At 39.2% G+C, this 27,617-nt stretch overlaps 1 protein-coding gene across 1 annotated transcript in view; it reads right to left on the bottom strand.

Annotated features, from left to right (window-relative positions):
• LOC122817653 (disintegrin and metalloproteinase domain-containing protein 10-like) overlaps window positions 1-27,617 on the bottom strand; it is a 1,242,151-nt gene that overhangs the window by 42,452 nt on the left and 1,172,082 nt on the right. The window contains exon 14 of the mRNA XM_044090715.1: window positions 1,412-1,632. Coding sequence (XP_043946650.1) covers window positions 1,412-1,632 — 221 coding nt within the window. The remainder of the gene's footprint in view (window positions 1-1,411; window positions 1,633-27,617) is intronic.

Raw genomic sequence — 27,617 nt, 5'->3', positions numbered from 1 at the left:
TGCACTGTGCACGCACTTCTTGTGTTGAGGTTTAGGGCTTGGCTGCTGGTCTGTATCTCTGTACTCCATTTATCTCCAAATCCATTACCATGTGGATGTCATAAATCTGCTAGAGTTTTCTACTTGGATTTGCATTACGGAAGTCATCCTAATGCTGAGATTTCTTGGGCTTCCTGTGCTGTTTATTCTCCCGTAAGGTCCTAATGCTGCTGGTTAGCTGGAATTGAGTTTTAGTTTTATTTAGATTTTTAAGGAAGACCAGCCCCCCCTCCCCCCCAGTCAACACAGGCCCAAGGTAACTGCTTAAGTCACCTAGTGCTGGATCTGGCGGTGAGGATAACATGGGAGCTGGAAAATGACTGACTAAATGTGAGTCCTGCTGGAATGAGTGACTACTTAAATGGATAGCCAGTGGAACCCTACCACATACAAGTAGTTGTATAGCTGCATTTCCACTTAAAAAGAATGAAGTCTATAATAACAAGCTTTACCAGGACATGTGTGTGTGTGTGTGTGTGTGTGTGTGTGTGTGTGTGTGTGTGTGTGTGTGTGTGTGTGTGTGTGTGTGTGTGTGTGTGTGTGTGTGTGTGTGTGCGCGTATATGAACTATGACCTCTCTGGCTTCGGTCACATGGTCATTGCTATTTGCACACAACTCCTGAAATACGGTATTCTGCTAACATCCATTATGTAAGTTACTGGTCTCTATATACTGCTGCTGAAAACAGTGTCTGAGTAACAATTTTGAAAACCAAATGTTTACAAAGAATACTGTAGAAAACAACCGATTTATACCTAACACACACATGCACATAATCATGCACACAGTACATATATTATGCAGAGGAAAACAAATAGCTCTATAACACTGTTGAACACAAAAACAAATAGTAGATCTGTAAAACTAATAGACACAAATAAGCATTCTGTGGTGATGTGAAAATGCTCCTATGTTTCTAGAGTACAAAAATATAGAAAACACATATGCAATACCTTATGACGTTTAAGATGCTATAGCTATGGAGGTTACATTCTATCAATAAACTCTGATGGTGGTATGAGTTACATTTAGGGGCACTGGACAGAACTAAAAAGGAAACTGAATCAGTTTGCAGCACTGAGCTCTTATCAATGGACAGTACCTTTGACAAGGGTATGAGAGGCAAGATTTAATGAAATGTCTTTGTAATCAAAAGTAAGTATTGGTGAAATATGTGTTACAGCATACAAAAAAACATACTTGACTTGCAATTGACCAATATCATCATCAATGTGTGCAAATACTTCATAAAAGGATGTGTAAAGAAAACTGTGTTACAATAAAAGAAAATATGGTGCGTGCTAACCCTGTCCAAGCAAAATATGGACCTTCCCAATGAAGGTAGAAAACTGCACATGACTATCTTCTCACCTTCATCCATTCTGCTATGTCTTCAAACTTGTCCAGTTTCAAGAAGAAGTTTTTCAGTCTGGCAATTGGTCCATCTGCATCTACGAGCCGACAAATGCCAAGTCTGTCGCAGTAGCCCTGCTTGTCTGCACAGGGAGAGCCTGGAGGCAGTTTGACTTGAGTGCTGTTAAAATATGCCTGTAGAGTTGAAGAACCTGTGCTGGTACATGTTTCAGGGTTTCCTGAAGGCATAGGTAAGATGGGATTAATCAGATGTTTTTAAAGAATTACTGTTTCAAGGAGTGGCACAAAAGAGTTAACCACTACATATTTTTCATTTACAATATGTGTGTTTCTAAGTAAATAATGAAAGCAATACCATGTATAGCATGTTAAATATAATGAAAGGTAACCCTAATAATTTCTTTCAAAAGTTTGTTTATTGTTGAAGTACACAGGCAAACACACGCATACAGTACACACTGACTTTTTTGGTCTGCATCATATGTCTAAGCACCCAAGAAGCATATTATGGTCATTTTTTTCCAGTTGTCAGCTCTGTGGAAAGACTATGGGACTGACCATGACCCAAAGGATCAAAGTTGGATTCATAGTCCTAGCAGTGTAGGGACTGACTGTTGTGGGAGAAGAGTGAAGGGGCTATTCTACTTTACTTCTTGGTGGAAGGGTGTCATATTGATCTGGGAAGATAAATCCACATGAAATCTTAAATGGAGACCAGAAGCAAAAATAGATTTTTTTTTCCAGGAGGGTGGGGATATCTGTGGGCTTATGTCACTTGCAGAACTAGGTGGCAGTCTTTTGCTGTATGCACTACACATTAATATCCCAGACAGATGACATCACCACTCCCTGCCTGATTGACTGTTGTACCAAACAGAACAAATGGACCATAGTTCCCTTGCACCCAGAGGAATGAATGGGTCAGTAGGGCAACCTGTAAGGAGAGTAGGTTGTCAGCCTTGAGGTTTGGAGCAAGAAAAAGATGTTTTTTTTTGTCATGGTAATAATTTTTACATGCCTGCTATAGCCAGTGGAAAGAAATCATGTATTCTTTTAGGTCCATAGTTTCATAAGTGTATACTAGGCTACCAACTTCTAGTACCTTTATAAGCTTAGCTGTGAACTCAAATGCTTCTCACAGGTTATATATTTCGGATGTTTATTTAGGGATGGTTGTTTGATTTCCCATCAAATGACAAGTTACGCTTAAATAGGGTTAGAGGGGGACTTTGTTTCACATGGATTGAGAGACTGTTCCAGAGAAAGAATTCTCTGAGATACATATCTGTTACTCTGACATGCCCTATTTATGTTGCAAGCAAAATTTAGGTCTTTAGAGCTAATAGTTCTGATGCTGTTTGTTTTGTGTATGTGCAAAAGGTTCATCAGAGCAGGGTCCAGGGGTACTTTGTATGCCAGGCATAGATCGCCTCTCAATAATCTGTAGGAGACCAAGTACAGAGATATGGCTTTGAGGCAATCTGCATGGGACATTGTGTTCATGCCCTGTATTCTTTTTGTAAGTAGCCTTTGTGGACATTCCAGTTGCTGCATGTGTCTGGTCAGGTACATACCAAAGGGGGCAGTATACTCAATGACGGGTCTGATGAGGGCTGAGTATAGCAGTACTATGACGTCCCTGGACCTAGACGCTATACACTTACTTATATGCTGAGCAACATAGAAGGATTTCCTAATTACTAGGGGAAAGTGGGTATTAAATCGCAGTTTCTAGAATCAGTATCTTATTAGTTCCTGATTAAGGGCTCATGTAATTTGAAATGTCAAGGCGTTCTAATGGAAAACTGATATTAATTCAATAACTGACATCACTTATTTTCTGTATTGGTATAAGCCAAGTATTATATTATGTTACTGCAGTGACCTCTTGTGGCTAGGAGGGGAATTTAACTCAGCAAGCAGGTGCAACTAGAACTAGCGAGAACCATCTTGGGCTTGTATTGACCATTGGTGGATTTACAGGGAGGGTGCTAGTCTAGGGGGCTAAAGCTCCCCCATTAGCAGTACCAGCAGCAGTTACAAGAAAAGCCATTTTTCAGTCTTGATTTGGTTGCATCCAAATCAAGACCAAAACTCAGAACATTACACTACCGTCAAAAGCTGTTGTGGGCTGAGCCAGGTTCAGCACTAGCAAAGAGTGGTTACCAAGGCGCACATATATTTAAAAAAAAAAAAAGTATTTCTTAACATAGCAACGTCTTCTCCTTTAAGGAGGACCATGTATGCATGCCAACGTGGATGTAAACACATTCTGCACTCGTGAGCAGAATTTAAACTAGCTATTCCGGTATGAGTGTGTGTGTATGTGAATGAGTAAGTGAGCATATGTGCGAGCATGCAAGCGAGTGAGCAGAGAGTAGATAGGTGTGTGTGTGTGTGTGTGTGTGTGTGTGTGTGTGTGTGTGTGTGTGTGTGTGTGTGTGAGTGTTTGTTTAACATACCTCTGAATTGTCCACATTTAGCCTCACAGTTTTGGTATGTTTCTCATAAAATGTGTGTTTTTCTGGCAAATCAGGAGACTGAAGTCACTAAATGAAATATATGAGTTTCAGACTTCATATCCTTCAGAAAATCCATGCGAACACAAATCCTGTCATTCTAACAAATTTCTAAGTTAAAAAGAGCAATATTTAAAATGTATCCCTATTTTGGGGCATTGCATCCCCATTATTTTAGGCTTTGTCCAGATTTCTTGTGCTAAGAGGTTGAGAGGTATTCATACCTGTCAACTGTCCAGATTTTTGCCTTCTATATTTGGCCTATTCCTCATAAAATTTGTGATTTTCTGGTAAATCACAGAGGATTAATAATGTAATACATTTGAGTTTCAGACTTCATTTCCTTCAGAAAATGTATGCTAAGACAGATGCTGTTATTCTAGCAGCTTTCTAAGTCTTTAAGAGCAATCTTTAAAATGTATCCCTATTTTTGGGACTTTGTTCTCCCTATTATTTTTAAGCTTTGTCCATATGTCTTGTACTAAGAGCTTGAGAGGTATGTATGCAGACATGGTATGTAATGCCTAGTTTGGGGGAAGGGCAAGTTAGTCAATTAACTTGATCAGGCTTGACCCTGTAACTTGGTTACAGGAGACAAGAGCCTGAATCCTCTATACCAACTACCAGACTGCAAAAGGAATTGTGAGTTTCAGTAGAGACAGGAGCCTGAATCCTTTATACCAACTACTAAACTACTGACGGAATTGTGGGTTTGAGTTTCAGTACATTTTTAGGTAATTATGTATTTCAGTGCATTTTCATGGAATTGTGAGTTTCAAAGGAAGAGAGGTTTATTGTTGCTCATGCTAAGTCTGTTTTCAATGTGCAACTAAGGATTTTGTTTAGCATTACTGGCACCTCTGCATATACTGCTGTACATACTGTACAGGCCTGAATTTATTGACAGGTGTTGCACAGGTATGCAGCAATGATTTTTGAGGTAGTTGCAGAGTAAAGAGTTGCACAGTAATCAGCCGTGTATTAGGTACTGAACAGCACCAGTGGCACAAGCAAAGGTCTTCAGAATTAAGGAGAGGTGGGGGGTGATAACTTGATAGAAAGCATTAGGCTGTTCTCTTGTAATAGCAGTATTACAGTAGGGTGCACAACCAATGTGATAAACGTCACAGCTGGGGCAGGCCATCTCAGCCGAATCAATGTGCACTGAAGCACATGATGTAGTACCACATAGCTGCACATCATCTTCATCCAAAACAAGAGAAGCAGCATAGCAGCCATGTGACATACTATGTGGGCACCCACAACAATTTGCCAACTCTGATCGTCACATAAATGGAAAGGTACTGAGGAAGACAGGAAAGCAGGGCCAGATAGCAACAAATCCAAGCATCAATACCAGGATGGCTGATATAATGGAGCAGTTGCTCCCCCATTGTCCTGATGGGAGGGATGTGTATCCTGTGACTCCACTAGGTGTAGCAGAAGAAGTTTTACATTACTGAAGTGGACATTCAGCTGCTAGCCTGCACAAATGACACTGGGAGATAAGGAGAGACCTCTCGGGTCCACGTTTAAAACAGTAGCTCTTGCCTCTATCCTGTGAGGGAGACACAGAAAGCACACGTGACCACTCCAGGCAATCTTTAGGATCCTGATGAGAGGCACACCAAGCAGCAACTGGTGATCCAGCACCAGAGGCATTGTCTAGTACAGCAGTATTACTGGCACCTCTGCATACACTGCTGTACATACAGGCCTGAATTTATCGACAAGTGTTGCACAGGCAATGAGAAAATGCCTATCTAGACCACTTCAAATCTATCAAGATTCAACCCTTTACCCTGGTCCTGGGTGACTTTTACTACCTAAACATAGACTGGAAGAACTACTCTTGCCAGAACACAAATGCCCAGAGATTCCTTAATTTTGTCAATGCAAATTCTTTGGAACAGCTAGTCGATACCCCCACAAGAGATGATAATATCTTGGACTTGGTATTAACCAACATGAGTGACCAATGCAGCATCCCTGCAGTATCATCCTCCCTTGTAAGATCCAACCATAAAGCGGCAATGTTTGAAGTCACCATCTCCCCCGACCAAACTCTAGCTAGGGTCAGTCAAAAAAACTTCTCCAAAGCTGATTACAGCCTCTTGAGGAATGGTATAAGCAGCTTCACAGCCCCCGTCCCCTCTCTAGGAACTGGCACCAGTATCCAAAACTACACCAAATTACTATACGAATATTTATATAAATGCATGGAATCAGGAATACCTGACAAGACTAAATCATCCTCCGTAAGGAAGTGTAAACCTGTCTGGTGGACATCTGCAATAAATAAACTCTATAACAAAAGAAAAAAATTGCTGACCAGGAGCAAGAAGGAGCAGGTGCCCAATTAGAAGCCATCTCTCCTTAGCCTAAGCAAGCAAATAAGAGCACTAGTGAAATCCTCCAAAGCAAACTTCGAGTCCAAATTGACCACATCTACTAGAGACAATCATAAGGCCTTCTTCACATATGTCCGTAATCTCAAAGGTAGCACCCAGATCTGTTCAGAAGTGATGGTCAAGGACACCACATATACAAATGCTGTAGATATAGCAAACTTGCTGGCTGACAGATTCAGCGAAAATTTCACCCCTTTGTACCCCCTATCAGTAAATCAGGACATTCCCAGAACCTGCCCTCTTCTCCTTATAACTAGGAATCAGGTCATCACTACTCTCTCAAAGGCAAAAAATACAGCCTCCATGGGACCTGATAACATCCCAGGCTGCATCCTACATGAACTCTGGCAGGAAATATTAGGCACCCTATTCAACCAAAGCCTGAGTATTGGTTTTGTCCCAGCTGAGTGGAGCACACCCAATGTCATCCCTTTACACAAAGATGGAGCATCCACTGATCCTGGAAATTATAGACCCATCAGCCTAACTAGCCTGATCTGCAAGGCCATGGAACGGATTACCATGGACCTCATTAAAAAAGATATTGGCAGCCTCCAAACACTTGATCCCACACAGTTTGGCTTCATCAAGGGGATGTCATATCTCATAAATTTGGTTGACTTTTTTGAGACAGTCACTAAAGCCATGGATGAGGGGAAGACAGTGCACACTGCCTACCTTGACTTGGCCAAAGCTTTTGACACTATTCTCCACTCAGGCATAATAGATAAACTATCTCAACTAGGCATCAACTATCTCAACTAGGCATCAATCCATATGTTACCAGATGGGTAGCCAACTGTCTCACTGATAGAACCCACCTAGTCAAAATAGGAGAAGCCACCTCAAGCAGTAGACCTGGATCGAGTGGCGTACCCCAGGGTTCAGTCTTGTGGTCCCTGTTATTTGGGATATACTTTTCTGAGGTACAGGCCAAAACCAGTGGGCTATGGCTGACCAAGTTTGTAGATGACTGCAAGTTGGGAGCTGTCATCAATTCCCCTAGTGACATGGACATCCTCCAAGAGGGTCTCACTCAAACACACGGCTGGTGCCAGAAACATGGCCTCAAGCTGAATACAAAAAAAAAATGCATCATCACCCCCTTCGGGGAGAGAGATGTCCCCACAGATTATCACATTAATAACAATGTTCTAAGCATGCAGTCAGTCGTGAGGGATTTGGGCATCCAGATTGATAGCAGCCTGACTTTTGACCACCATGTTGCTTCCATTGTATGGATAGCTTTCTACATGGCCCACCTCATAAGTAAGGGTATCTCATCCAGGGGACAAGGAGGCCATAACATCCCTGTATTTTTCCCTTATAAGGCCCATTATTGAGTACAATGCTCCATTCGGCATGTACCTCGCAAAACACATGCAGCAGCTGGAGAGGCCACAGAAGGTCCTCACCAGGAGAATCCAGGGCCTCAAAAATCTGCCATACACAGATAGGCTAAAAGCCCTATGCCTCTACTCTGTTTCGTATAGACTCCTCAGCGGTGATCTCTGTTTGGCATACAAGGTGATCTTGGACCCCTTGATGGGACTGCTGCATATCCGCAAGTCAAGCTCCACTCGAGTAACCTGCGCACGCGGCCTCAACCTGGTCTGTGACATCAATAGGACTTGCTGGTGGGGCAAATTTGTGTCCCAGAGACTCCATCATCTATGGAACAGACTCCCTCTCCATGTCAAGCAGAGTACCTCTTTACCCCTTTTTAAGCGCAATCTGGATAATTGGATGGGAAATAGAAAATACGTCCTTGGGATTCCACCCGTGTCCCTGCTGCACAGGGGCATCAGGTGCTGATTTACCTATGCATGAGCTAAACTCTTGACTAGGCTTATAATGGCCTCAGGGCCAGTAGCTTAGTAGCTTCCTATGAGGTGACCATGGTCTCACCTCCTCCTCCTCACCAACTAGTAGACCAGCGGAAAGAATTGTAACTGTTTGATACTCTGACACTTACTAGTGGAGTCCTGGAATAGCAAGGCTGAATGACTAAAATTATAGTTATGTACTTACCATACCTTAGCATCTGTGTTATCTGTAGTCACCATTCATCATGTTAGGGTCTTGGATCCGATATCGGATCCAAGCCGGCATACTCAAAACACAGCTTAGCTCAAGCTCATCCCCTCCCATAATGCTCTGCTGCCCTACACTCCCTCAGATCGAGTTTGCACCAGTAAGGAAGACAGATAAATCATAGAAACCAAATAGAACCTCCAAATCCAACCAATCTTCCAGGCAGGGGGCTGGAGGGTGGGATCGTGATGAATGGTGATTAAGATAACACAGATGTCAAGTTATGGTAAGTACATAACTATAAATCTGATGTTATCTAGTCACCATTCCTACCGTTAGGGTCAGAGTCCCCAGCTACCTAAATCGTGGGAGGTCTCAAGGAAGAACATGCCAAAGAAGTGTGGAGCAAATAAAGCCCTTCCTCTGGAAATCAAATTCAACTTATAGTGGGAAACAAACATGTGGGGAGAAGACCATGTTGCTGCTGCACAAATGTCATGTCATCTAAAGAGTGACGATCTGCAAAGGCAATGGAAGTAGAAATTGCCCTGGTTGAATGAGCCCTCACTGGTGTAGCTAAGGAAATACCTTCTGAAGAATATATACAGGAAATACATTGAGAAATCCAATGGGAAATCACGATTTTCGAAATACCCCTGCCTTTTCTATTAACAGAGAAGGCCACAAATAGTTGGTCTGAATGCCTAAATTCTTGTGTTCAATGAAAATAAAAGCGAAGTTGATGATGAACGTCCAATGTGTGCAGAATATATTCTCCTTTATTGGAAAAGTTAGGAGAAAATACAGGTAAGTGAATACATTGGTTGATATTCACTCATAAGGCTACTTTAGGCATGAAGGATGGATCAGGTTTTACAGACACAGCAGAAAATTAAATAGGGTGGCTTGACAGTAAGTGCTGGCAACTCCGAGACTCTCTTTGCCAAAGTAATTGCCACTAAAAAAGCAGTCTTCCAGGAGAAAAATTTTATATCACATGAAGCCGCTGGTTCAAAGGGAGGTTTTGTTAAAGCCTGAAGCACCAAAGTCAAATCCCATGGAGGAGAAGGATGTTTAACAGGAGTTTAACATAGAAAAATCCCTTTTAAAAAGGCCTTACAGAGGCATGCAGAAAAGGTCAAATCACCCCCAAGGTGAAAATTTGAAATTGCTGCTAACTGTACCTTGATAGTGGAAAAACTAGCTCCTTCTTTAAAGAGAGAGGTCAAGAAGAGATTTTTGGAATAGGGCCAGAGAAGGGGTCTAAATTCTACAGAGAGGTGGTGTCCAACAGAGTGCCTATGAATTACAAATTTTATGCTGGCGTCAGGGAGGATTTTGCAATGTTCACTGTGATACCAAGGTGATGGAACAGGGATAGAATGTAGTGAATATTGTCCAGTAATTGTTGCCTTGTGTCGGCCATCAGGAGCCAATTGTCCAAATAGGGAAAACTTGGATTCCCTGCAGTCGGAGGTGAGGTGCTACCATCACCATATATTTGGTGAACACCTGGGGGGCTGAGGTGAGACCAAAGGGCAGGGCCCGGAACTTGAAATGATCGACTCCCAAGTGAAAGCGGAGAAACCTCCTGGACCGTCGATCCATCTTTATATGGTAGTATGCATCCTGGAGGTCTACTGAGCACATCCAGTCATTGCTGTGCAATAGAGACACAATCAACTGCACAGTGACCATCCAAAACTTTGACTTCCACATGAATTGGTTCACGTGACTGAGATCCAAAATAGGTCATAGGTCCCCTGTTTTCTTTGGAACCAAAAAGAAGCGGGAATAAGTTCTAGATCCTTCTATCCTGCGGAGACCTGTTGGATGGCTCATTTTTTAAGAAAGTTTACGACCTCCTTTAGGGCTGCCTCTTCTTGATTGGGTGGCACGTCTGGAAGAGGACTGTATTTTGGGGGAATTTTTAAAAAGGGAATGCAAAAATCCCTGGATACAATTGCTAGCACCCACAGATCATTTGTAATACTTGCCCAGGCTAATGGGTGCAGCGATAATCGACCCCCGACTGCCTCCAGGGGAGGACAGTCGGGCACTGCCTCAGGGACATTGCAAAGATTCCTCAGAGAAGGCCTCCCTGGACCTTGGCTTTGTGGGCCTCCTCTGCCCCTTGGGCAACGTCTACCATTGAAACCTCTTCCCTGTCCCCTGGAAGAGGAATCTTCTTGAACATCCTGAAAGGGAGACTGTGCCTTCTTGAACCACATTTTCTTACTGCCCTTCTGGGTCTTGGAAAAGGACCTCTGAGGGGCAGAAAACCTGATCCCAATGGCTGACAAGGTCTTCCCTTCCTGTTCACTGTGGGTCAAAGTGTCTTTCACAGTGGGACCAAAAAGAGTGGAACCATCAAAGGGGGGGGGTTAACAAATGACGTCTTGAAGGCCTTTACAAACCTGCTCAAGCAGAGCCAGGCATGAAGCCTAATAGCGATCCCTGAGTCCGCAGCCCATGAGGACCCTTCCGCAGCATTGGAAATGAGTCACATGGACGAATTTGCCACTGAATGAAGGGTTAACAGCTTTGGAGAAATAGCCTTGAATTCCTCCTCAGACATGGACCCAGAGGGGATGAAGACAGTTCTTTTACCAAATCCCTCTGGAGATGGGTAAAATGCACAGGGTAATTTAGTGCTCACAGACTGAAAGCAGCCGAAGCAAACACCTGCTTTCCAAATCTGTCCATAGCCATCAACTCATGACTGGGCGGATGGACAGAAGAACTCTGCTTTGCCAATTCCTTTTTGGTGGCAGTGGCCACCACAATAGCATCAACTGGGACCGCTTTGGACCAACAAGTTCTATCTGGAGGAGGGCTCAAAAATTTGTCTGCTTTGTTGGGCACTGGCTCCACAGTATCTGGCTCCTTCCAGGCCCTGCTGGCCACAACATCAATGAGAGGATCAGCGAGGGGGGGGGACATCCAGGAGGTAGATGGCCCCATACCGAAAGCCTCCAGGAAAATGGATTCCTCCGAGGGTGGTGTTTGGGTAGACCAACCTCCTTTGGCCTTGAAGATCTCGAGTATGTCTTCAAAGGAGATGTTCTCCGGCGGAGATCTTGGGGACCCATCCCCCTCATCAGCATCCATATCCTCGGTAAGAGACTCCAATAAGGGAGTTGAGATGTCTCCTCTTACAAGTCCTCTTCCTGGGAACTTCCTCCACCGGGGTGATGGGGAAGACTCAGAAGAGGAAGGGACCCCCGTGGGGGGGAAATCTCCTTGGAGACTAATTTGGATGGGCTGACCTGGAACAAGATGAGACAAGATGCTCAGAAACTGGGGCTGGGTAGGAAAATCATGCATGGGAGAGGCAGCTCTGATAGCAGAGAAGGATCTTTTGGCAGCCCGGATGGTGGAAGGACTAGAAGAGGTTCCATCCCACTGATAAAACCCTGGCAGAAGAAAGGGTGGAGCCCCCCTGTCTCCACCTCACTCAACAGTCCCTGAGAATCCAAGCCACTGGTCAGATGAGGAACAATTGAAGGGGGGGGGGATTGGATCCCTGACCTATGGGTTGGCGAAGCCAGAAGCCCCAAATCCATCTGAGCTTTCAGGAAGGCTCGCATCATCCTGTGCATATCCATATCCATATCCATATGGAGGACACTCCTGGAAGATCAGGATAAGATGGAGGACCTACTAGGAGAGTCACGCCTGGAGCTCGAGTGTCTTCTCTTGCACTCCCTGGAATGAGACTTAGCTGGAGAAGACAGCTGTTTAGGGTGCAAAGGATCCAAGGGAAGATCCTCCACTACTATAGGCTCTGGCATGACTTTCGGATCTGACCAAATCGGAACCGAGCTCAACAAAGTATCCGAGGAAATATTTCTCAAATCCCTCAGATCTGAAAGGGTCGGATCCGAAAGTACGGTGCCTCCCCTTGGATCTAGGGGGGGGGGCATTGAAGTTATCGGATGTGAGAACTTAGGGTCTGAGCCCTTGGATCCAGGAGTTGACTCCCTGGATGATCTGGGACCCGAAGATCTCAGATCCAAACCTGCCCTGACTGGAGCTGAATCTGAGGACCTAGGATCCGACAGCCTGGGACGCTTGGTCAGGGCCTCCTCAACAGAAGGTTTCTTTTTAGCCCCAGGAGGGCCAGCCTTGGCCGGGGAAGCAGTGATCAAGGGCCTCCTTTGACCAAACCCTTAATTAAGACCTTATTGCCATGGTCAACCAAAGCTCTCGGGTTGAATGAGGCACAAATGCCGCATTCCACCTTAGGGTGGTCGCCACCAAGACAGTAAAGGCACTCCTCTTGTGAGTCAGAAATAGGCATTTTCCGCCCACAAGAGGAGCACCTTTTAAAACCTAAAGGTTTTTCTGACAAAACCCGAAGTCCACAAACAAGTGAAAGTTCGAAATCCTAAAATCCATTCCAAAACCCTCACACACACACACACACACACACACACACACACACACACACACACACACACACACACACACACACACACACACACACACACACTTACTAAAGAAACTCTTGCACACCACAAAACAACTAGGCCGAAGACAAAACCTCAAGGAAAAAAGGACCTAACTAGGTTAAGATTCGACTGAGAGGGGATACATAAGAGGGGATAACTACCCAGTAACACTGCAAACTCTAGAAATAACAAGAAAATTCAAAATTCTGTGCTAATACACGTACACTAGCAGGAGCTGAGCAATCTGCATCTGACTGACTGAGCGGCAAATGAGATCTGAGAGTGTAGGGCAGCAGAGCATTATGGGAGGGGAGGAGCTTGAGCTAAGCTGTGTTCTGAGTATGCCAGCTCGGAGCCAATATCGGATCCAAGACCATAACATGAGGAATGGTGACTAGATAACATCAGATTACAGACTTACATATTCTACTGTTTCTGAGAATATTTCCTTTTCTCCAAAACAATGCAGTCTTGGAGTTGGCAAATATAAGTTTGGGGAGATTTGCGAGGGCTCATGCACCTGCAGAAAACAACTTTAACTCAGAACAGAGATGTTCAACATTTGCTATTCTCCTGATTTTTCAGATTTTTTTTCATAATTTCAGGGCTTGCACTTACGAGTTATAGAATTAGAATATGGAACCAATGGATGACACAATAAGAAAATGATTAGTTTCATATGCCAGAGATACAATCATGGTTGTTCAGTGGACTGACACCTTCTGCAACACCCACATATTCAGCTACCACTCCTTTACTGCTGGAAAATACAGAGTGAACCCTTAAGTATACGGATCTATTTTATTTATTTATTTATTTATTTTACATTTGTTGACCAGGCTAGTCTAACTGGATATATGTCCATTTTCAGTAGAGGCCCGGGAGAAAAGCTCCAAGCATCAGCAGTGACAAAGAATAAAATATATAGTAATAGTCAAGTGAATTACAGGTTTAAGTTAAGATCAAATACAGAGAGAAAAACAAAACAAACAAAAAAAAAAAAAATATATATATATATATATATATATATATATATATATATTTATTGTAATATGAAGGAAATTGTAAATTACAAAGTAGGCAGCATAGAATAGCAGAGAAGAGAAGTATAGAGAGAGCAAGAGGGGGAATGAGATATCAGTCAGGGTTAGAGTATGGACAAAGATGAGATATCAGGGTTAGAGTATGGACAAAGGTTAGAGTATGGACAAAGCCAGGGAGAGCAAGAAGGGGAATGAGATATCAGGGTTAGAGTATGGACAAAGCCAGGGAGAGCAAGAAGGGGAATGAGATATCAGGGTTAGAGTATGGATGGACAAAGCCAGAATGAGATATCAGGGTTAGAGTATGGACAAAGCCAATGAGTTTTAAGATGTTTTTTAAATAGAGAATTGGAAGCAAAGGTGGAAAGTTCAGTAGGAAGCTGGTTCCAGTTTTTACCTACTTCATTGGAGAAAAGTGAGTCCCCAGCTTTGTTTTTTGACTTAATGGTGGAAATTAGTAGCTTATTAGCTGAGCGTAGTGTTGCAAGATTTTTGTAGGGTGTAATCAGATTAGTGAGGATAGGGGTATTGTTAGGGTGGTAAAGGATCTTTTGGGTGATAACAAGTTGTTGACAAAGTGGTTGGTTCTGCAGTTCTAGCCATTTCAGTTGTTTGAGGTTGAGACAGTGGTGAGTTCTAAAGGGGGTGCCAGTGGCAAATCTGGCTATGTTATTATAACTGGTGGAAAGTTTGGTGAGGTTGTTTTTAGATAGATTGGTATATATAGCAGAAGCATAGAACAGGGTACAGATAAGGTGGGGCTGGGCAATAGTCATTCTGGCTGAAGGGGTAAGGAAGTGTTTGATTCTGTAAAGGGTGCCTAGTTTTTTATTGACAGACTTTATTGTAGAATTAATGTGGTCATCATAGCTAAGGTTGTTATCAATTGTTACTCCTAGTAGACAGGTTGTAGTGTCTGGGGATATGTTAGTTGCATTGTTTGAGGTTATTGTGAAGTACAGTTGAGGTGATTTTTGAGTCAGGAGGAGGCAGTGTTGCATGAACCAATTTTCAACACCGTTGAATACAGTTTCGGTGAGGGACTAGAGAGAGGCTATGGTCTTGGCTGAACAAATTAAAGTAGAGTCATCTGCATATGGTATGTAGATCTTTAATAAACAATGAAAAGAGTAGGGGTCCGTAGATAGAGCCTTGGGGTATGCCAATATTCACTGGGAGGGATGTAGAAAGATTATTATCCCAAAGTACTGCTTGCTGTCTGTTTCCCAGATAGGACTTAAACCATTGTAATGCTTGTGGATCAAGTGATTGGGCTTTTAGTATGTCTATAAGTATGTTATGGTTCACCATATCAAAGGCTTTTGAAAGGTCAATAAATAGTGCAGAGGAAAAAGTGTTATTGTTACGATTTTTGTTTATGGAGTCAGAAAAGGATAGCAGGGCAGTGGTTGTGCTATGGAATGGCCTGAAGCCATGTTGGCAGTTGGCAAGTAGATTATTTTGGAGAAGGTGGTTAAGTAGTTGTCTGTGAATACATTTTTCCATTATCTTAGCTATTGGAGAGAGTAAGGCAATAGTCCGAAAATTGGAGAGCTCAGTAGATGACCCACCTTTATGTAGAGAGATGATGTGGGATATTTTCCATATGGCAGGGATTTTGCTTTCTAAAATAGTTCTATTTATAAGGATGGAGATGGGATAGGCAATGGCTTTTGCTGCAATTTGTAGGTATTCTGCTGGAAGACGATCAGCAGAAGGGGTGCAAGGTTTTAGTTTTGAAGGAGGTTTCAGATGAGGGAAGTAGGTACAGGTTGTATTTGAAAGGTAGGAGAAGGAGTCTTAGTGGTATTTAATGGGAAGTAGTAATAGGTGGTAGAGTACTGACTAGGGTTTGAATGGCTTCAGTAAAGTCGTTATTAAAGGCATCGGGAATCTGGTTGGAGTTATTATGGTTGAATCCTGCAGGGGCAGGAGTTGTAGAGTGCCCTGGCTGAAGAAGTTGGTTTATGCCTGATCAGAATTTTTGTGGTTTTTGTTGATGGGTTTGTTGGATGCGAAGGTAATAGTCTTTTTTGTCTCTAAGAATATCTTTCTTGGTGGGATTTCTTAACTGTTTAAAGTAAAAGTGATCTGATGGACATTTGGAGGCTCTCCACTTAGCCCAGATTTTATTTCTAAGGAGGATATTTTGCTAGTTTGTTTCGTGAGCCAGGGGGCAATTTTCAATAGTCCAAATCCATAATCACCGAACACACTTTAACGAAATTGTTTTAATCGAAAAAGCGCTTTTGTTAAAGTGCGTTAAAAAAAAAACAATAAATCTACTTTTATGCAGGGGGGCAAGCCCCCCTTCACCCCCCTACTTTAATATTCTCACTCTGAGATCGCATTACAGGGGAGGAAATGGGAATATTCCCTTATCCGCACTGTAGTACGATCTCTGCAACAGTCATTACCCCATGATTCCCTCTAGCTGCAGGCATGCTTCCGCAAAAGTGCTTTTTCTGTGAAAAGCACTTTCGTGGAAGTATGCCCGGCTATTTGTGCTTCGGTGAAAAGTTCCTTCGGGGATCAGTACCGATCCCAAGTATACATGTACAAGAGTTAAAATAGTAGAAGTCAGTGGTACTGAAAAGAAAAATTGCGTACATTGTGGTTTAATACCTAATTCTTTATTACAACAGCTTATACTATCCATTTTGTTTTTTAACACTGCAGGATGCCTTTAGATATTTCTGCTTAATGAACTGCTGTCACATGTGCACCTCGATACGTTCTGTTTCCTTGTTTACTGTAATAAAGCCAGAAGGGTAATTTCACATATTGCATTGAAATACTCTGTCTAACTGCAATAACTAGTGTATAAAACATGTTGAAAGCGTATCTTGCTTAATGTAGTAGAGAACTGCTTTATGTATTATTCACATTTTATTTTTGTATGTTGCTACAAGAAAAACTTTATGTTATCAGGTACTGAAGCAGAAACAACTATTACCATTACCTGATGATTTTGTTATTGATTACTGTTAAACCAAGGCCAATCTTATACAGCTTAGTTTTTCCTAACTGACACACTTGCATGCATGACTTTCATTTCTACAGCTCTTTAATGCATCATTTAACTTATTTTACTATGCTATAACCTATCTTGATACTGTATGCCCTTCTTCTTACAGTTTTACCAGAGCTATTACTTACTAGTCATAGCACTACCATTACTGGTGACTGGTCACACAGCACATGCTGCCTTAACCTAATGCTGTCTTATTTTGTTTTATTTTTCTTTCAGTAAACCAAGCCACCCTTCAGGTCAAGTGAGTCTCTGCCCCCCATAACAAGAAGTGGAAACCTCAAAGATACTTCACTCGCGCAGCGGGCACCCAAGGACACTGTCCCTGTAACTAAAGAGACTTAAAACTAATGTAGGTGCTTAACTTCCAGGTGTCTAGACACTAAAATACCTTAACTGCACTAAATTAAACAAGTGTTAGTGAGTGTTTTAGTACATTCTGCTGTATAGTTCCTTACTCAAACCACTGTACTGACTAGCTCATCACCAGGAAGCAACAGCTGCATAACCCTCTCCATTAAGTGTTCCTCCCCCCAAACCACAGTCTGTTTTCTTTTGAGAAAAACTTAAATCTATGAAATAGCATGCCATTACCTCTCCTCTTCATCTGTACTTAACCCCAGCTTTAATATTATATCCTTTTAAGAAATTCAGGATAAAATTAGATAATCACGACCACCAGAAACAGGAAACACCAGGAACCACGAAAAAAGATGACTAGTTACCTTCAAACACTTCACACACTTTATTAAAATAACAGACAGAGATAAAAACTGTATTTTCTAGCATCTTGGCTCTTTAGCCATTACAGAGTAAAACTTCATTCTCCCATGAACCATTTAAATATACATACCCACTCCTTAATTAGCTAATTAAATAATTAAAACAATGATATATCAATTATTGAAAACATTTCCAATTGCATTCTGTATTAAGACCCTTAGGGGGATAACCTGTTAAATTTCAAGATAAAAATTGACTCCTTTCTCCAAAGCTTTCTTTTTATATCACATAAATTAAAGCATTTATTATTAATCTGTACTAAAATTGTACCTTGTAATCCCTGTGGACTCTCATTATGAAATTTTTGAAAGTGCAAAGCTATAGGGCTTTGCATTCTGCCCTTCATAATATCCCTAATGTGTTTCTTTAATCTTACAGAAAAACGTCTTTTGCTTTCCATAATATAAAATTTATTACATGGACATTTCAAAGCATATATCACCCCCTCACTTGTTACACCCATAACACCCTTGAACTTGAAACTTTTTTCCATTAATTCTTGAAAAACTATTAACTATAAAACCACAACAAGAGCATTTCCCACAAGGAAATGTCCCTTTTAACATGACCTCATCATTTCTCTCAACCAATGGCAAACTAAATTTCCCATGTACTAAAAAATCCTTAATACTCCTTCCTCTCATATAAGACATTTGAGGTTGATCCTTGCTAATAAAGTTTAAATTCTTACATTTTTTCAAAACACCTCAACCCCAAAAATATTAAACCAAACTGTTTAATTTTTCAGAAAATGAAGTATATTTTGTAACAAAAAATATCTGTTCCTGTGCCTCTACCTTTCCCCCTGGCTTCCTTATTCCTTCCCTTATGTACCCATTACATCTATTATACTGTTTATCCATTTTCTCTAAACATTCCCATATTAATTCTTTTTCATATCCTCTCTTATAAAATATATGCATTGCTCTTTCTAATTCTTGTTTACAATCCTCCTCTTTACTATATAACCTTTTTGATCTTAAAAACTCCCCATAGGGTAAAGACTTCAAAGTATGTGTGTGTGTGGGGGGGGGGGTGACAACTCTGTCCATGTAAAATATAATTACAGTGTTCAAAATGTCTATGAATTCTGCTTTCCTAAAATTAGATAATGCCTACATTTGCCATAATTTAACAGTATACAGTAGAGTGACTGTGAAAAGTAGCATATCTTTTCTTAAGGTTCACTGATTGGTTTCTAATCCTCTTGCACTTCACAAACAGTGTTACAAACATTTTAAATGTGTTTTAAACATAAACTATCCCATTAATTCTAGCAGTGGCTTTCAGCTGATCCCATTGCTCTGCATCTACAGATAATGTAGACTACCCACGGTCACCAGACAGCATCCCATTGCTCTGCATCTACAGATAATCTAGACTACCCACGGTCACCAGACAGCCATGCAGTAAGCATTTCTGTTTCTGTGCTCACTCCATGTAGGCTACGTTTTACTGCTAAAGACATTCCACTCCATTTTAAAACCCTACTTTTAAGTAACATACCTTTTGCTTTTCCTCTGGTTTTAATACCTTACTGATTGCTTTTGAAGATGCCTGCAAACAAAAACCCCATGGTTAACAGCCAACTGCACTGACTTCATAAAGCAAAGAGACATAGCATGGAACAATGAGAAACAAAACAGAATCGAACAAAATCTCCAAGCTTATAAAACATCACACAATAGAGTAACCAATTAGTCAACAAATGTAAACGATCATACTACTCCAATCTCCAGCTTCAACACAAGTACAACCCCCCCCCAAAAATAAATTTTTGGCACTCTAACTACCCTCCTCAACCCAGGCTCAAACAAAGAACACTCCCCCTCACCTAGTGCCCCCCCCCAATACAAATTTCTGAAGAATTGAACAAACATTTCATAAAATCCATAGCAGACCTGCTCACCTCTACAAACTCAGGTAACTCACAACTAAACCTACATACCAACAACAATTCCTTAACACCCCCACAAAAGATCAATCTCATGACCATACCATGAACCAACAAAATAGCTTCAACAATACTTTCATTCTCCATCCCATAATTACCTCTCAAATAAAAAAAACTACTACTCAAGCTCAAACCCTGCTCCACACCAGCAGACAATCACCCATCCCAATACTTAAAACTCGCTGCCAACTCAATTGCATATCCAGTCAGTATCCTAATAAACAGGTCAGTCTCTGAAGCCACAGTCAATACAATATGGAAACTATCTCACATAACACCTATTCATAAGGGAGGACAATCCAGGGAAATCTCTAATTTCTGTCCAATATCAATACTATCCCCTCTATCCAAATTCATGGAAAGGTGTATTCACCAACAAATCATGAAATATCTACTCCAAAACAACCTGCTCTTTCATACTCAACATGGCTTCAGGCCAAATCACACCACATCCGTAGCACTACTATCCTTTACAAACACCATTGACAAAGCCAGAGACAAATGTCACCTAGTGGCAGCAATATTCCTTGACCTCTCAAATGCCTTTGATACATTTTCACATGCTTTACTACTTAACAGACTATGCAACCTAGGTTGTTCCTCCTCCACACTCCAGTGGTTCCAAAGTTATCTCCATGATAGGAAACAAGACATTAAATGGTCAAACCAACTCTACCCCTTCCTGCCAAACCCCACAGGAGTCCTCTAAGGCTCTGTCTTAGGACCCTTACTATTTAACATATTCACCAATAAACTAAATACACCTCCTCTTCCCCAGAAACATAAATACAGTATGCAGATGACTCAGCCTTAATCTGCACCTCCCATACCCTCCCTGAACTGCTAATCAGAGCCTAACAATCTTTCACAGCAATTGAATAATGGCTTACAGCGTCCCAACTCTTTCTAAATCCCAAAAAGACAAACGTATGATATTCCATCTTAAAATACTCTACAGAAATAGACAGTTCCTTACCACTACAACCAAAACTACCCCGGCTAAAACCTTCCTGCTCCCATCACTTCTATACGATTCTGGTATGCTAACCAATCTGCAGAACTCCACCAAAACTAAATTAGAGCAATGCTACAACAAAGGTGCAACGTTGGCAACCAACAGCAACTACTACACACATCACTGTACATCACTCAAAGAATTAAACTGGCTAGAATTAACACAACAGATTTCATATACACACCTAATTACAATACACAATCTATTTTATAGGCTAACTGCCTGTTCAGCTCTAGAAGACCTAATACAACATTACAAACTAAACAGACTCCTCAGATCTGAAGATAAAACCCTCTTTGAAATCGCCAACCTTCTAGAAACCCAGGAAAATCTCGATACTCACACTCTATTGCTAATTCTTGGAACACCCTCCCTCCCAACATTAGGCTAACTCCTAGCCTCTCTCTCTTTAAAGCCTTCCTAAAAGAACACCTAAATAAATCATGACTGTGCACAAGTATAACCTCATGCTAATACACAATCTGCCATAATATACCTCCTTCAATTACATTAACACGTCCACTACCACTAAGCATTATCAAGACCGGAACATATGCATTATACTACTCCTGTTTTTCTACCTCCTTATGAACTAATCTAAACAGCACAAGTATTCTTCCAATTCAAACATGAAGAATGGTGTTATGCAAATATCCTATCACTGAGGCAGTGGCACTGTATCATGTTAAAAGTCTTGTCAAATTTGTAAAGGTCTTGTCAAATTTATAATTTTGTATAAAGTGTTATCAAGATAAATGTGTAATGTATTCACTGTATACTTATGTCTACTAATTTTGCTTATAAGGTTTGTATAAAGTGTTACCACAGTTACACTAGCAATGTACTCACTGTAGAGGTACATATCATAGTTTGTCACAATTACACTAACAATGAACTCACTGTATACTTATATATTGTAGTTTGTCACAGTTAAATTAGCAATGTAATCACTGTGTACTTATATTCACTGTGTACTTATATATTGTAGTTTGTCACAGTTACACTAGCAATGTCCTCACTGTATACTTATATATTGTAGGTTGTCATAGTTAAACTAGCCATGTACTCACTGTGTACTTATATATTGTAGTTTGTCATGGTTCAACTAGCAGTGTACTCAATGTGTACTTATATATTGTAGTTTGTCACAGTTACACTAGCAATGTCCTCACTGTATACTTATATATTGCAGTTTGTCACAGTTAAACTAGCAATGTACTCACTGTGTACTTATATATTGTAGTTTGTCACAGTTACACTAGCAACATAATCATTGTGTACTTATATATTGTAGTTTGTCATGGTTACACTAGAAATATACTCACTGTATACTTATACATTGCAGTTTGTCACAGTTAAACTAGCAATGAACTCACTGTGTACTTATATATTGTAGTTTGTCACAGTTAAACTAGCAATGTAATCATTGTGTACTTATATATTATAGTTTGTCAGGGTTACACTAGCAATGTACTCTCTGTATACTTATATATTGTTGTTTGATACAGTTAAACTAGTAATGTACTGACTCTATACTTATATACTGTAGTTTGTCAAAGTTAAACTAGCCATGTACTCACTGTATACTTGTATACTGTAGTTTGTCACGGTTACAATAACAATGTACTCACTGTGTACTTGTATATTGTAATTTGTCATAGTTACACTAGCAATGTACTCACTGTATACTTATATATTGTAGTTTGTCATGTTTATACTAGAAATGTAATCACTATGCACTTATATATTGTAGTTTGTCACAGTTAAACAAGCCATGTACTCACTGTGTACTTGTATATTGTAGTTTGTCACAGTTACACTAGCAATTTACTCACTGTATACTTGTATATTGTACTTTGTCACAGTTACACTAGCAATGTACTCACTGTATACTTATATACTGTAGTTTGTCATGGTTAAACTAGCCATGTACTCACTGTGTACTTATATATTGTAGTTTGTCATGGTTACACTAGAAATGTACTCACTGTATACTTATATACTGTAGTTTGTCGCAGTTTAACTAGCAATGTACTCACTGTATACTTATATATTGTAGTTTGTTATGGTTACACTAGCAATGTACTTACTGTATACTTATATGCTGTAGTTTGTCATGGTTATACTAGCCATGTACTCACTGTATACTTATATATTATTGTAGTTTGTCACAGTTTAACTAGCAATGTACTCACTGTGTACTAATATATTGTAGTTTGCCATGGTTAAACTAGCCATGTACTCACTGTGTACTTGTATATTGTAGTTTGTCACTGTTACACTAGCAATGTACTCACTGTATACGTATATATTGTAGTTTGGCATGGTTATACTAGAAATGTACTCCCTTTATACTTATATATTGTAGATTGTCTCAGTTTAACTAGCAATGTATTCACTGTGTACTTACATATTGTCGTTTGTCATGGTTAAACTAGCCATGTACTTACTGTGAATTTGTATATTGTAGTTTGTCATGGTTATACTAGCCATGTATTCACTGTATACTTATATATTGTAGTTTGACACAGATAAACTAACAATGTATTCACTGTATACTTATATATTGTTTGTCACAGTTACACTAGCTATGTACTCACTGTATACTTATATATTGTAGTTTGTCACAGTTAAACTAGCAATGTACTCACTGTATACTTATATATGGCAGTTTGTCACAGTTAAACTAGCAATGAACTCACTGTATACTTATATATTGTAGTTTGTCACAGTTAAACTAAGAATGTAATCACTGTGTACTTATATATTGTAGTTTGTCATGGTTACACTAGCAATGTACTCACTGTATACTTATATATTCTAATTTGTCATGGTTACACTAGCAATGTACTTACTGTATACTTATATATTGCAGTTTGCCATGGTTATACTAGCCATGTACTCACTGTATACTTATATATTGTACTTTTGACACAGAAAAACTAAGAATGTATTCACTGTATACTTATATATTGTTTGTCACAGTTACACTAGCTATGTACTCACTGTATACTTATATATTGTAGTTTGTCACAGTTACACTAGAAATGTACTCACTGTGTACTTATATATTGTAGTTTGTCACAGTTACACTAGCAACGTAATCACTGTGTACTTATATATTGTAGTTTGTCATGGTTACACTAGAAATATACTCATTGGGTACTTATGTATTGTAGTTTGTCACAGTTACACTAGCAATGTACTCGCTGTGTACTTATATATGGCAGTTTGTCACAGTTAAACTAGCAATTAACTCACTGTATACTTATATATTGTAGTTTGTCACAGTTAAACTAAGAATGTAATCACTGTGCACTTATATATTGTAGTTTGTCACAGCTAAACTAGCAATAAACTCACTGTATACTTATATACTGTAGTCTGACATAGTTAAACTAGTAATGTACTGACTGTATACTTATATACTGTAGTTTGTCAAAGTTAAACTAGCCATGTACTCACTGTATATTTATATATTGTAGTTTGTCATGGTTATACTAGCAATGTACTCACTGTATACTTATATATTGTAGTTTGTCACAGTTAAACTAGCCATGTACTCACTGTGCACTTATATATTGTAGTTTGTCATGGTTACACTAGTAGTGTACTCACTGTATACTTATATATTGTAGTTTGTCATGGTTATACTAGCAATGTACTCACTGTATACTTATATATTGTAGTTTGTCATCGTTACACTAGCAATGTATCTACTGTATTCTTATATGCTGTAGTTTGTCATAGTTATACTAGCCATGTACTCACTGTGTACTTATATATTGTAGTTTGTCATGGTTAAACTAGCCATCTACTCACTGTATACTTATATATTGTAGTTTGTCGCAGTTTAACTAGCAATGTACTCACTGTATACTTATATATTGTAGTTTGTCACAGTTTAACTAGCAATGTACTCACTGTGTACTAATATATTGTAGTTTGTCATGGTTAAACTAGCCATGTACTCACTGTGTACTTGTATATTGTAGTTTGTCACTGTTACACTAGCAATGTACTCACTGTATACTTATATACTGTAGTTTGTCGCAGTTTAACTAGCAATGTACTCACTGTATACTTATATATTATTGCAGTTTGTCACAGTTTAACTAGCAATGTACTTACTGTGTACTAATATATTGTAGTTTGCCATGGTTAAACTAGCCATGTAATCACTGTGTAATTGTATATTGTAGTTTGTCACTGTTACACTAGCAATGTACTCACTGTATACTTATATACTGTAGTTTGTCACAGTTAATCTAGCAATGTTATCAATGTGTACTTATATATTGTAGTTTGTCACAGTTACACTAGCAATATACTCACTGTATACTTATATATTGTAATTTGTCACGGTTACACTAGCAATGTACTTACTGTATACTTATATATTGTAGTTTTTCATGGTTATACTAGCCATGTACTCACTGTATACTTATATAGTGTTCTTCTGACACAGATAAACTAACAATATATTCACTGTATACTTATATATTGTTTGTCACAGTTATACTAGCTATGTACTCACTATATACTTACATATTGTAGTTTGTCACAGTTACACTAGAAATGTACTCACTGTATACTTATATATTGTAGTTTGTCACAGTTACACTAGCAACGTAATCACTGTATACATATATATTGTAGTTTGTCATGGTTACACTAGAAATATACTCATTGGGTACTTATGTATTGCAGTTTGTCACAGTTACACTAGCAATGTACTCACTGTATACTTATATATGGCAGTTTGTCACAGTTAAACTAGCAAAGAATTCACTATATACTTGTATATTGTAGTTTGTCACAGTTAAACTAAGAATGTAATCACTGCGTACTTATATATTGTAGTTTGTCACGGTTACACTAGCAATGTACTTACTGTACACTTATATACTTTAGTCTGACATAGTTAAACTAGTAATGTACTGACTGTATACTTATATACTATAGTTTGTCAAAGTTAAACTAGCCATGTACTCACTGTATATTTATATATTGTAGTTTGTCACGGTTACACTATCAATGTACTCATTGTATACTTATATATTGTAGCTTGTCATGGTTAAACTAGCCATGTACTCACTGTGTACTTATATATTGTAGTTTGTCACAGTTACACTAGTAGTGTACTCACTGTATACTTATATATTGTAGTTTGTCATGGTTAAACTAGCCATGTACTCACTGTGTACTTATATATTGTAGTTTGTCATGGTTACACTAGTAGTGTACTCACTGTATACTTATATATTGTAGTTTGTCATGGTTATACTAGAAATGTACTCACTGTATACTTATATACTGTAGTTTGTCACAGTTTAACTAGCAATGTACTCACTGTATACTTATATATTGTAGTTTGTCATAGTTTTAGCGTTTGTTACGCTAGCAATGTATCTACTGTATTCTTATATGCTGTAGTTTGTCATAGTTATACTAGCCATGTACTCACTGTGTACTTATATATTGTAGTTTGTCACGGTTACACTAGCAATGTACTCACTGTATACTTATATATTGTAGTTTGTCACAGTTTAACTAGCAATGTACTCACTGTATACTTATATATTATTGTAGTTTGTCACAGTTTAACTAGCAATGTACTCACTGTGTACTAATATATTGTAGTTTGTCATGGTTAAACTAGCCATGTACTCACTGTGTACTTGTATATTGTAGTTTGTCACGGTTACACTAGCAATGTACTCACTGTATACTTATATACTGTAGTTTGTCGCAGTTTAACTAGCAATGTACTCACTGTATACTTATATATTATTGCAGTTTGTCACAGTTTAACTAGCAATGTACTTACTGTGTACTAATATATTGTAGTTTGCCATGGTTAAACTAGCCATGTACTCACTGTGTAATTGTATACTGTAGTTTGTCACAGTTAAACTAGCAATGTTATCACTGTGTACTTATATGTTGTAGTTTGTCACAGTTACACTAACAATGTACTCACTGTATACTTATATATTGTAATTTGTCACAGTTACACTAGCAATGTACTTACTGTATACGTATATATTGTAGTTTGTCATGGTTATACTAGCCATGTACTCACTGTATACTTATATAGTGTACTTCTGACACAGATAAACTAACAATGTATTCACTGTATACTTATATATTGTTTGTCACAGTTATACTAGCTATGTACTCACTGTATACTTACATATTGTAGTTTGTCACAGTTACACTAGAAATGTACTCACTGTGTACTTATATATTGTAGTTTGTCACAGTTACACTAGCAATGTACTCACTGTATACTTATATATTGTAGTTTGTCATGGTTAAATTAGCTATGTACTCACTGTGTCCTTATATATTGTAGTTTGTCACGGTTACACTAGTAGTGTACTCACTGTATACTAATGTATTGTAATTTGTCATGGTTATACTAGAAATGTACTCACTGTATACTTATATACTGTAGTTTGTTGCAGTTTAACTAGCAATGTAGTCACTGTATAATTATATATTGTAGTTTGTCATGGTTACACTAGCAATGTACTTACTGTATTCTTATATGCTGTAGTTTGTCATAGTTATACTAGCCATGTATTCACTGTGTACTTATATATTGTAGTTTGCCACAGTTTAACTAGCAATGTACTCACTGTGTACTAATATATTGTAGTTTGTCATAGTTAAACTAGCCATCTACTCACTGTATACTTATATATTGTAGTTTGTCGCAGTTTAACTAGCAATGTACTCACTGTATACTTAGTGATTACATTGCTAGTTTAACTGTGACAAACTATAATATGTAAGTACACAGTAAGTACATTGCTAGTTAAACTGTGACAAATTGCAATAATATATATGTGTACTTATATATTGTAGTTTGTCATGGTTACACTAGCAATGTACTCAATGTATACTTATATATTGTAATTTGTCATGGTTACACTAGCAATGTACTTACTGTA

This window comes from Protopterus annectens, chromosome 13.part0, assembly GCF_019279795.1.
Source record: "Protopterus annectens isolate FY-2018-M chromosome 13.part0, PAN1.0, whole genome shotgun sequence".
NCBI classification, from domain to species: Eukaryota; Metazoa; Chordata; order Ceratodontiformes; family Protopteridae; genus Protopterus; species Protopterus annectens.
Note: the sequence above shows the minus strand (reverse complement) of the source record. Positions and strands in the feature narration are given on the sequence as shown.